The sequence below is a fragment of the Danio aesculapii genome, chromosome 11, assembly GCF_903798145.1.
Source record: "Danio aesculapii chromosome 11, fDanAes4.1, whole genome shotgun sequence".
NCBI lineage: Eukaryota > Metazoa > Chordata > Actinopteri > Cypriniformes > Danionidae > Danio > Danio aesculapii.
The window spans coordinates 42880108-42893001 of record NC_079445.1 but is presented as its reverse complement, the minus strand read 5'-3'; the positions used below and the strand labels follow the sequence as shown (position 1 = coordinate 42893001).

At 38.7% G+C, this 12894-nt stretch overlaps 1 protein-coding gene across 1 annotated transcript in view; it reads left to right on the top strand.

The window, feature by feature from the left end:
* The window catches only part of LOC130236987 (filamin-B), a 231664-nt gene that overhangs the window by 203873 nt on the left and 14897 nt on the right, over nt 1–12894 (top strand). Inside the window, exons 38-40 of the mRNA XM_056467758.1 lie at nt 7444–7710; nt 7842–7979; nt 11242–11357. Coding sequence (XP_056323733.1) covers nt 7444–7710; nt 7842–7979; nt 11242–11357 — 521 coding nt within the window. The remainder of the gene's footprint in view (nt 1–7443; nt 7711–7841; nt 7980–11241; nt 11358–12894) is intronic.

The window sequence follows — 12894 nt, the reverse complement described above, 5'->3', positions numbered from 1 at the left end:
ACCAAAGAAATCCATATATGCAAAGATGTGTAATAAAATGAAATCATACAGGGAAAAATTATTGAACACGTGAAGAAAGGGAGGTGTATTTCGGCAGTGAAAGCCCAGACAGCAGCTGAAATCTCTCAGTAGTTCTTCAGCAACCCTCTGCTCTTCATCAGTGTAAATGAATATCAGCTGCTTCAGTCCAACATCTACATTAGCAGGAGGATGAAGATGAATCCAGGGTGGACATTTCAGCAAGACAATGATCTGAAACACAGCCAAGGAAACTCTCTCAAATGCTTTCAGAGAAAGAAAATCAAGCTGTAGAATGGCCCAGCCAATCACCTGACCCCAATCCAATAGACAATACAAATTAAAGCTCAGATTTAATAGATGAGATCCACAGAAGCATCAAGATTTTGACACTCTGTTGAAGTCTGTAAGAAACTCACACCTGAGTAATGCATGTGACTTCATTCTCCATATGAGAGACGTCTTTAAGCTGCCATCACCAAAGAAAGCCTTTTAAATAAAGTATTAAATACGTTTCAGTAGTTCAGCACTTTCTCCTTCTGTCATTTTTCTGATTTTTTTTGTTTTGATGTATTTGTATGGTTTGGGATTTTACTAAAATCTGGTTCAATTCCCTGTCAACAGCTCCTTTAGAAATAGTATTCCAATGTGAACTTTTTTTTTTCGATTTTATTTATTTATTTATTATACATTTTTTTTCTAAGTTATTTTATTTATTAATTATTTATTTTTTGCTCTTATCTTAAACTTGCTCATTTATCATTAATATTTTTTTATTTTAAAGAATTTCTTTTATTTTTAATTTTATTTTAAATTTATTATTATGTTTTTTTCTTTCAGAGGATCTGTTTGTTTATATTTCATAAATTTAATTGATTTTATTTTGAGGGGACAGTGGGGAAAATCAGAAAAATAAGACAAACTGTAATTTTTCCTATGTTGTATTGTATACAGCAGTGTTTCCCAACCCTGTTCCTGGAGGCACACGAACAGTACATATTTTTATCGTCTCCCTTTTCTGACCCATTAACTTCAGGTTTTGGGGTCTCTTCTAATCTTCTGATGAGTTGATTCAGGTGTGTTTGATTAGGGAGAGGTTGAAAATGTGTACTGTTGGTGTGCCTTCAGGAACAGGGTTGGGAAACACTGGTATACAGTGATGTATTGTCTTGTTAAACACCAATAAAAAAAGAAATAGTATTCACCTGAAAAAACATGACTGTGTTCAATACTTATTTTCTTTGCTGTAGGTGGATGATAAATGTGAATTTTACTTTACTTTTCTTTATTGTCCACAAGTGGAAATTCATCTTTGGCTTCACCACACGTCACACATCAACGTTCACATTACACACGTCACAGAATAAACAGGCAACATGAATACATTCAATGTCATTACATAAATTACATTAAAAAAAGATCAATTTAAAACCCTGTGCATACTTAAAACCCAGTGTGTTCAATATAATTCTATTGAAAATTACATTCACAATGGCAAAAAAAAGAGAATTATTTTTAATTAAAAGGACTATTGCGATGCCACCTAAATATTAGATGGTAAACATTACTTTTTAGTATGATTATTTTTTATTTGTTTACTTTTAATTCCACGTTCACTTGAAATAGTTTGTTACGGTTCCCTGTTAGACCAGTTTACCTGTGAAAGGAATCCTGTTTAACAATGCGCATTTTAGTCGGCGCCAATTGGTGGTTAAGTGCGCCGACATATAGCACCATGGTGCTTGCGGCGACCTGAGTTCGATTCCCGGCTCGACGTCCTTTGCCGACCCTTCCCCTCTCTCTGCTCCCAATACTTTCCTGTCTGTAACCTCCACTATCCAAATTAAAGGTGAAAAACCCCTAAATAAAAAAACAATGTACATTTTAAATAAGTTTTTGCAGTCCTTGTTAATTATTATATGCACAATTACAGTGATTAAACACAATTAAAAGTCGGTATTAAGACTGATGTGGTTGGGAATCAGTGTAAAATCTGCTGATGTTTCCTCTGTTCTTCACTCTGCTGTGTTTCTCTGTCCTGCATCTCCTCACCTGATTCTCTCTCTCCCTTTCTCTTCTATTTCTCCGGTTTTCTGCGTGTGTGTAATGTGTATGTGTGTTTGTGTCTCTCTATGTTACTGTGTGTGTGTGTGCTCATATCTATGTGTGTGGCTGTGTTTGTGTGTCTCTATGCATGGATGTGTGTGCATGCATTATGTATATGTGTTTGTTTGCGTCTATATGTGCCTGTGTTTGTGTGTGTGCGCTCTCATGTCTACATGGGTGTTGTTGTCTGTGCATGGCTGTGTGTGTCTGCATGTCTTGCTTCTCTGCTTGGCTGTGTGTGCATGTATGTTTGTTTTGTGTCTCTGCATGGCTGTGTGTGTTTGCTTGTGTGTGTCTGTATTTCTGTGTTTGCATGTGCATGTCTGTGAGTGTGTCTGTCGCTGCATGTGTGTCTTTCTATGCATGGCTGTGAGTGCATGTGCTTCTGTTTTCTGTCTACTGTGTATGTGCATCTGTGTTTGTCTGCATGTTTGTGTGTGTGCGTCGTTCTGTCTGTCTGCGTGTGTCTTTCTCTGTGTATGTGCATGACTGTGTGTGTGCCTATCCTCCTATTGTCTGTTTGTGTATCTGCATGTATGTGTGTGTATGTGTCAGTGAGCTGGTTTCTTCTGGCTCTGTCTCGTGAGTTGTTGTCTGGGTCAGTGTGTCGCTCCATCTGCTCTGTGCATCTGCGGGTCGGAGGTCAAACACGCTTCACAGTGACCCAGCGGCGGGTCAGCAGCAGCAGGACAGGTGCAGGGCCCGTCAGGAGGCCCTGCGGAGGCCTGGACGGTGCGTTATGAGCTGCGCATGTGGACCCAGAGGTTGGCAGAACGCGCTTGATCTTCACACACTCTGCTGTTTGTGTTTGCAGCCCTCACCACAGCTGTAGTTCATTCATCCTCATGACTGCACAAAACTACAATGATGTCATTTCCTGCATGGAAAATGAACGGATGTTTCCAGTGATGTACATCATGAGGATGGATATTTGGTTTTGTATTTTATAGTTATAATTAAGAACTTTAATGAAGAATGTGCATGGGTATTTTTTGTTTAATGTATTTAATAATATTTAATTTATTTACATGCGTTAAGCAAAATTATGCTTTACCCTTTCATTACATTTCCATTAGATGTACAGTTAGACTCATAATTATTCAGACATTGACACAGTTCCAACATGTTTGGCTCTATACACCAACACAATGGGTTTGAAATAAAGTGAACAAGATGTGCTTCAACTGCAGACTGTAAGCTTTAATTTGAGGGTATTTACATCCAAATCAGGTGAACGCTGTGGCAATTACAACAGTTTTCACATATGTGCCTCTCACTTGTTAAGGGACCAAAATTAATGGGACAACTGGCTTCTCAGCAGCTCCATGGCCAGGTGTGTGTGTTATTCCCTCATTATCCCTGAATATGCTCCACGCAGGTTTTTGCATCTCGTTTATATACATTGTGAACAGCAGCTACGCTAATTATTCTCTATTTCTACATGGGGATACTCATGCTGAGACCCCCAGAGACTATGCAGTGCCACTGATTCGATCCAAGACGCACGAAGAGATGATCCCAAGGTTTCCATAATCCTGGACCAGGCCGTATCTTGAGCAGCTGCTGTGGTGGTCATGGAGGAGTGGAGAGCATGAGACTGATTCCTGTGACGCTCCAGGGACAGACGAGTCTTCGCTGAGGTCCAGCTTCCAGCCTCCGGCGCCTAGACTGTAGCTCTGCAAAGAAATGGTCGTGCCCAATTGAGCCTGGTTTCTCTTAAGGTTTTTTAATTCTTCACTATCGCCAGTTGGTGAAGTTTTTTTTTTTTATCGCCGCTGTCGCCACTGGCTTGCATGGTTCGGGACTTGTAGAGCTGCACATCGATGGATCTGCTCTTCAGTGTTTGGACTCTCAGTAGTGAATATTAAACCACACTGAACTGAACTTAAACTCTAAAATCTGGACTGACCCTGTTTCAATTTACTATAATCTTCTATGTGGAGCTGCTTTGACACAATCTACATTGTAAAAGTGCTATAGAAATAAAGGTGAATTGAATTGAATCCCATGTATAAAGAGCAGATAAAAGCTCCAGAGTTGATTTCAAGTGTGCTATTTGCATTTAGAATCTGTTACTGTCAATTCTCAAGATGAGATCCAAAGAGCTGTCACGATCAGTCAAGCAAGCCATCATTAGGCTGAAAAAACACAACAAACCGATCAGAGAGATACCAAAAACACCAGGCGTAGAGAGAACACTGAGAACACAAAAGACACGGAAAACCACGGAAAACAACTGTGGTGGACGACTGAAGAATTCTTTCCCTGGTGAAGAAAACACCCTTCATAACAGTTGGCCAGATCAAGCACACTCCAGGAGGTAGGTGTTTGTGTGTCAAAGTCAACAATCAAGACAAGACTTCACCAGAGTGAATACAGAGGGTTCACCACAAGATGTAAACTATTGGTGAGCCTCAAAAAGAGGAAGGCCAGATTAGAGTTCTAAAAAAGCCTTCACAGTTCTGGAACAACATCCTGTGAACAGATGAGATCAAGATTAACTTGTACCTGAGTGATGGGAAGAGAATGGAGAAGAAAAGGAACTGCTCGTGATCCTAAGCAGTGAAGTATGGTGGTAGTAGTGACATGGCTTAGGCATGTATGGCTGTCAATGGAACTGGTTCTGTTGTTTATTGATGATGTGACTGCTGACAAAAACAACAGGATAATTTCTGTAGTGTTTCAGGCAATATTATCTGCTCCTATACAGCCAAATACTTCAGAACTCATTGGATGGTGCTTCACAATGCAGATGGACAGTGACCCAAAGCATACTACAAAATCAATCATAGAGTTTTTGAAGGGAAAGAATTGGAATGTTATGCAATGGCCAAGTCAATCCCCTGACCTAAATCCGATTGAGCTTACATTTCACTTGCTGAAGACAAAACTGAAGGGAAAAAAACGCAAGAACAAGCAGGAACTGAAGACAGTTGCAGTAGAGGCCTGGTAGAGCATCACCAGGAATGAAACCCAGCATCTGGTGATATCTATGCATTTCAGACTTCAGGCTGTAATTGACTGCAAAGGATTTGCAACCGAGTATTAAAAAGTGAAAGTTTGATTTATGATTATTATTCTGTCCCATTACTTTTGGTCCCTTAACAAGTGGGAGGCACACATACAAACTGTTGTAATTCCTACAGCGTTCACCTGATTTGGATATAAATACCCTCAAATTAGTTGTAAGCAGTTAATGCAGTTAAGGCACATCTTTTTTCATTTCAAATCCATTGTGTTGCTGTATAGGGTCAAAAATGTTAGAATTGTGTAAATGTCTGAATAATTATAGACGTGACTGTATTTGCACAAATGTGCTCATGCATGAGTGAACGAATCACTCCCTGAGAGGACTCATCGTTCCAGAGTCACATTAAAGATTCTTCACAAAGAATGAACCAATCACAGTGCACCTTTAACAAATGGAGCTAATTGTAAAGTAGGGCTGAGCAATATATCATTTGAGTATCGACGTCGCAATGTGTGTATCTTCAATAGTCACATTGCAGGATTAGATTATTTATTAAAGATTAAAAGATATTGATCATTTATTATTATTATTTATACAATGATGACCATGATATTATACATTAAATTGTTCAATTTCTGTACTTGAATACTGTTAGACTCCCCAAAAAAACAGAGCACTTTAATTATTTATTTTTGATGGTAATGTTTTATTATTTATCCAGATGCACTGAATAGGAAAGTCTTAATCACCTCAGTTGATGTAAATGAGTGAAATACAGCAAACACATCCAGTGTTTCCCCTATGTTTACATTTTTTTTTCCGGGGGGGCAATTGGGGGTGCGGTGCGGCTGTTCAGACTGACACAAACACAAGATGTCATGATGCTAATTTGTTTCTTTTATTGACAGCAGTAAATAACTGAACAGTTATTTGAACTGGACAAGCTAAAAATGACCAATTCCGAGTACCCATACCTTGTCATAGTTATCGGCTGATTCTGAGCAACGGTTCTAATGCTTCAAGCTTTATAATGCATTGAGCACATTTTCTCTCTAAATATGAACCTTAAGAGTACATCTTGCCTTACCTAAGAGAATAAATCAAGGATGCTGCATATAAAACCTTAAGCACGACTCTTATAACCATTTAGGTAGGAACGTGTCATGACCAGAAGCAGCTTTACAGAAAATAATCCATCCATTCATTTTACTCTGGCTTAGTCCCTTATTTAGCAGGGGTCTCCACAGTGGAATGAACCGCCACAGAATAAAAATTAAGAAGAATTACAAACAATACAATTTGGAAACATTGCAAATGATGAAAGAAGAGTTCAACATGCCTCAATAAAGAAAAAGTTTGGAGCATAAGTTTGATGCATAAGAAGTTATAATGCACACCTATAAATCTAATACTTTACTAAAAAGAAATAGCCTTTTAAACCACTGTTTACAGAAATGAGTGTATTACAAGTAGTTATATTATTAAATATTCATGTTAAAAAATAGTTTTATTTATCTAATAATTTATGGGTATTTTAACATTGGGTATCACAGAGCCGGTGTAAATTTGTGGGAGACTCACGGAGCTTCCGGGATAGGTCATAAGGTTGAATGAAACACTAGATAGAGGCAATTGTTCCGCTTGTGTCACAGCAGCTCAAACGCTGGAAATACGATGGCTGCATCACTTACACGAGTCGCTCCAATAGACTGTATAAACAGGTCACACTCTCATTCCCATACAGCACAGAGTGGCTGTGTGAAACTCCACCGTGGGCGATTCAGATAGCAGACGTTTGGAAACGCGTGACCATGTAGAGACAGAAATGACATGCCGTTGTGTAAATAAGGCATTACATACGGCTATTTAGCTTGCTTATTAGTTGATCTGGCGCAATATAGACAATACAATTAACTTGACTTCAAAAGGGGCGGGGAAAGCAGTTGGGAGGGCGGAGCACCACCCTAATATAATGGTAGGGGGAACACTAACATCTGTTTAGCTGTGCCTTTACTGAATGAGCATTGTGCGGTGTCTGACAGATCACACTATTATTTCTTTCCCTAATATGTTTTTAATCATTTTTATTCTTTTTTTTTATTTTATTTTCTTATACTGTTTATGTAAAGCACTTTGAATTACCATCGCGTATGAAATGTGCTGCATAAATAAACGTGCCTTGGCTTGCCTTGCCCAGTTATAATTCATATTGCAATGCATATCGCAGCAAAACAAAATATCGCAATGTCAGATTTTCCAGTATCGTCCAGCCCTATTTTAAAGTGTTGTATTTTTCATTATGTTTGCCTGATCTCTTGTTGAATAGATCCTGTGTGTTTTCTCTTCAGAGGTGGACATTTCTGACGTGACCGCTCAGGTCATCAGTCCGTCTGGAGCTACAGAAGAGGCTGATCTGGTGTCGGTAGGGAATCAGACGTACTGTGTTCGCTTCGTACCACAGGAGACGGGTGTTCATATGGTAAATGTGCGGTACCGCGGACAACACGTGCCTGGATCCCCCTTTCAGTTCACTGTGGGGCCGCTGGGGGAAGGAGGAGCACAGAAGGTCAGAGCTGCAGGACCCGGACTGGAGAAAGCAGACGTCTGTGCGCCAGGTAGGCATGGTCTGGTGTAATATTCTGACGGTATGATTATCTTGGATAAAAATATTATGGTTTCACAGTGATTAGTGCTCTAAAATATGTTCATTTTAATTGTCTGTTCTTGTGTTTGTTATCCTGTGTAGCTGAGTTTAGCGTGTGGACTCGTGAAGCAGGAGCTGGCGGTTTATCTATCGCTGTGGAAGGACCGAGTCGAGCTGAAATCTCATTCGAGGAGAGGAAAGATGGATCATGTGGAGTCTCATATGTAGCTCAAGAGCCTGGTATACACACACACACACACACACACACACACACACATGCTCTGTCTCTCAGGCCCTGTTTAGTCCTGCTGTTGTGATGCATTTCAGTCAATCAGATCTTAAGTACACAATAGGCCGGCTCCAGTTTAAAAGCATCTGTTTCTGATAGACTGTGCAGGCTTTCTCTGATGCTTTAGTTTAATACTTTTGACATGGGTCAAAATACATTTATATTATATATTAAATAAATAGATAAAATAAAAAGTTAAAAAATAAAACTAAATTAATATAAAAAAAATAAATAAAAAATAAATATATATATATGTATATAAATAAATAAATACACGTAAATAAAAAAGAGTTTAGTTGCAAAACGCGATAGACTAATTTTTTTGACATTTGGATTTTATTATTGGAAATCCCTGTTCAGATGTACCTTAATCTATGTGTGAATTGCTGCCATTAATAACATTTAAGAATGTACATTTTAGGCCTTGTACAAAATGTATTTTTGTGCAAAACGCAATATCCGCCAGACCAGTTTCTTTACAAAGTGCGATATAACGGATATAGAACGTTCAGGATGCTGCGCGAGCTCAGCATCCCCTGGGAAGAGAGTCATTGCCGGTGAAGTGCTCTGAGTTTGCTCAGTAATGCGAGTAATGTTGGTTTGTTTCATGCTGACAAACTATTAGATGAAGATACAGCCGTCAACTTCACAAAAATGTAGAAAAACAATGCAAAAGTGGACTAAGATAAAATAATCCTGCGTCTGTCAGTCCGCTGATGTCAAGAAGAAGGCCAGGGGTTACAGTGAAAAACTGCCTTTTTTCCTGCGCTCCTCCCCATCGCAAGATACCTGTCTGCAAGGCTACTTTTCTAAGTGTCCTTTGTAAGTTTATTCTTTAAATAATTTCTGTGAATACCGAATGAGAGGATGATCACTTGCGCCAAAAGCTGTTGTGATGCGCGCGACTGTTTAAAACGCTTGCGGGCTCCCTTTTTCTTGCGTGAAATTGTGACTGGAAATGCAACTATAGCCACTGTGGCTGGTCAGGCCCTGATGATGATGATGATGATGATGATGATGATTATTATTACAGTGAAATAATTCATTAAACATGGCAGGGCGAGGCGATCTTGTGTCGCGGACTCTGTGCAACAGAGACAAGAACTGTGACACCGCGGCTCCACCCGCTCTGATCATACAGGTTTGGTTTTCAGCAGCGGTGTGGAAGGAGCCTCCATTCTTTCTGTAACAAGCTACAAGTCGTTTATCTAACTAAGTTAATCTTACTTATTAAACAAAACGTTGATTCACTGGCTTTTCTTAATGGTATTACAGCGGATGTATAGCGTTTTGCAAAAAAATTTTTTTTTAAATAAATAAATAATGATGATATGTTGTTGTGCACGTTCTGGCCAAAACTAACTCAGAATCTTGTTTTTATTAATCAATATTTGTATATACAATTCCATATATTTATGATGTATAGTTTTTTTTGCCAATTTAAGATGTTTGACAATGTTAAGATAAATATGTTGCATTTTGGCATGGTTTTGGACTTATTTATGAACTATTTATGGACATAAAGTTAAATAAAAATATCCTGGCTTTGAAAATATTGTGTTCCTGGCCTTCACTGAGCTCAAGTAATAGTTTAATATATAAATATTGTGAATGAACTTGACTGATGTCTTAAATAATAACGTCAAATAACCAACATTTCTCAAAATGGATACATCTCGTTTTGCAATGAAACTCTTCATATATACACTCACCGGCCACTTTATTAGGTACACCTGTCCAACTGCTCGTTAAAGCAAATTTGTAATCAGCCAATCACATGGCAGCAGCTCAATGCCTTTAGGCATGTAGACATGGTCAAGATGATCTGCTGCAGTTCAAAGTGAGCAACAGAATGAGGAAGAAAGGTGACTTTGAACGTGGCATGGTTGTTGGTGCCAGACGGGCTGGTCTGAGTATTTCAGAGACTGCTGATCTACTGGGATTTTCACGCACAACCATCTCTAGGGTTTACAGAGAATGGTCTGAAAGAGAAAATATCGAGACACTGCTCGCTGCAGAGTCACTTGAGCTCCAGCGAGTGGGAGCTTGAGCTCTTGCTCCTCCTCCTATAAGCTGTTTTAATGCGTACACCCACCCCAACCCCAATCCCCAACCCCAGTGACATCACTCGTAGAGGTAGTGCAAGGAAGAAGGAGCTGGAGCTCAAGCTCCCCCTTGCTGGAGCTCAGCTCTGCCCAAGTGGCTCTGCAGTGAGCAAAACTTAAAAATATCCAGTGAGCGGCAGTTCTGTGGGCGCAAATGCCTTGTTGATGCCAGAGGTCAGAGGAGAATGGCCAGACTGGTTCCAGTGATAGAAAGGCAACAGTAAATCAAATAACCACTCGTTACAACCGAGGTCTGCAGAAGAGCATCTCTGAACACACAACACGTCCAACCTTGAGACGGATGGGCCACAGCAGCATAAGACCACACCGGGGGCCACTCAGTTCGGATGGTCGGGTCACAATTTGGCGTCAACAGCATGAAAGCAAGGATCAGTCCTGCCTTGTATAAACAGTTCATGCTGGTGGTGGTGGTGGTTTAATAGTGTGGGATATTTTCTTGGCACACTTTGGGCCCATTAGTACCAATTGAGCATCGTGTCAACACCATAGCCTATCTGAGTATTGTTGCTGACCATGTCCATCCCTTTATGACCACAGTGTCTCCATCTTCTGATGGCTACTTCCAGCAGGATAACGCGACATGTCATAAAGCGTGAATCATATCAGACTGGTTTCTTTAACATGACAATGAGTTCACTGTACTCAAATGGCCTCCACAGTCACCAGAGCTCAATCCTTTAGAGCACCTTTAGGATGTGGTGGAACAGGAGATTGGCATCATGGATGTGCAGCTGACAAATCTGCAGCAACTGCGTGATGCCATCATGACAATATGGAGCAAAATCTCTAAGGAATATTTCCAGTATCTTGTTGAATCTATGCCATGAAGGATTAAGGCAGTTCTGAAGGCAGCAGGGGGTCCAACCCGGTACTAGTAAGGTGAACCTAATAAAGTGGCCAGTGAATGTAAATAAATATAAATAAATCTAAAAGTGAATAAAATATCTAAAAAGAAGCCTATACACTGAGTTTTTTAGGACATGCATTAATATCAGGTTAATAAACAGGTCCTCTGTAAATGCTGTTTATATCTGATGCATTATAACTCATATCTGATGCATTATAACTCTTCTTCATGTGTTTGCAGGAGACTATGAGGTGTCTATAAAATTCAATGATGAGCACATCCCTGAGAGCCCGTTCCTGGTGCCTGTGTTTGCTCCTGTAGATGATGCCCGCCGCCTCACTGTTACCAGCCTTCAGGTGAGACACGAGGAAACACCCACACACAGACACACACTCGTCCACAGCGCTCCAAACACTCACAATACAGATGAAAACACAGCCTTTATAAACCATTAGCTTGCTTTATTAATTCATATATATTCTTTATTATTTATTTTTATTTTTTTAATTTAGTTTTATTATTTGTTTTTTATTTATGTTTTGTATTTATTTTATATTATTATTATTATTTGTATTATTTGTTTTAAATTTATTTTTTGTTTTGTGTTTGTTTATTTTATTATTATGTTATAAATTTATCGTAATTGTATTTAATTTATTTGTTTGTTTTTTATTTATTCCATTTTATTACAATTTGTTTTATTTTTATAGAAATAAATGTAAAAGTAATTATTTGTTTTAAATTAAATGTTGCTTTTTGTTTTGTATATATTATATTTATTTTATTATTATTAGTTTTAAATTTAAAGTAATTTGTTTTTGTATTTAATTTTTTTGTAAATGTAATTTATGTATTGAATTTGTTTTGTATTTAATTTATTTCATAAGCGTTTTAAAAAAACATGCTTTGCATTTATATAAACATGACATAAACTGGATAATAACTAGACATTATTTAAGTCAGACTGATGGAGCCGCTGTGGATGTTCAGTCCTCTGTGTGTTTGCTCTGGTGTTTCTCTCGTGTTTCATTTAAAGGCTTTTAACAGAATCCCAAACCATCAGTTAAAGCAGAGAGAGAAGCTCCGCCAACACTTCCCATCATCCTCTGTGGTTTATTCTCTGTAGTTTTATTCTGTGTAGTTTGTTCTCCATAGCTTATCATCTGTAGTTCATCCTTTAGTTTATCAAACCCCCTCTAGTTCTTGTTCTCAATCATCCAACATTTGTCAGATCTCTCTCTCTCAGCTTTAGCTGATCTTAGGTCAGCTCGGGTGAGATTATAAACAGTTACTTTTTTGGTTTGCCATTTGTTTTGTTTATAAGGTAAATATAAATTGTATTGTATTTCTTAATTCAGAAGCCGCTTTTCCACTGTACATGACAAAAGACAGACTGGAAGTCATTCATTGCTAATGGAAAGTAGTCCAGGAGCTGCGCTGAGTTCCGATCATCTACGCATACGGGAAATTCAGATCCGATTTGAGCTGCGGATACATTAAATATTTAAACTCCTGCGACCGGATGTGATGTATTCCAGTGTTGTTCAAGCAAGTCCGTGCGCGCAAGATGAGAAATAGTAGTTGTTTTGTTTATATTAAAACAACATTTCTATTCATATATGAGTCATAACGTCATGAGTCAGAAAGGTCCGACCCTTCCTATCTGAACATGCAGCTCAACTCATTGTTCAAGCTCTTGTTTACATTATTTTAAACTTATTAAGAGGACACATGAACACTATCATCTACCCATCCTCAAATTCAAATACAACAGCCCACAGGCTGCTTCTGAGGTAAGATGCGTAGTAGTGATGGGAAGTTCAGATCTTTAACGCGAACCAGATCTTTTGTGGCAGTCTTCCCATGTTAGAACTCAACATACCAAAAAATCAT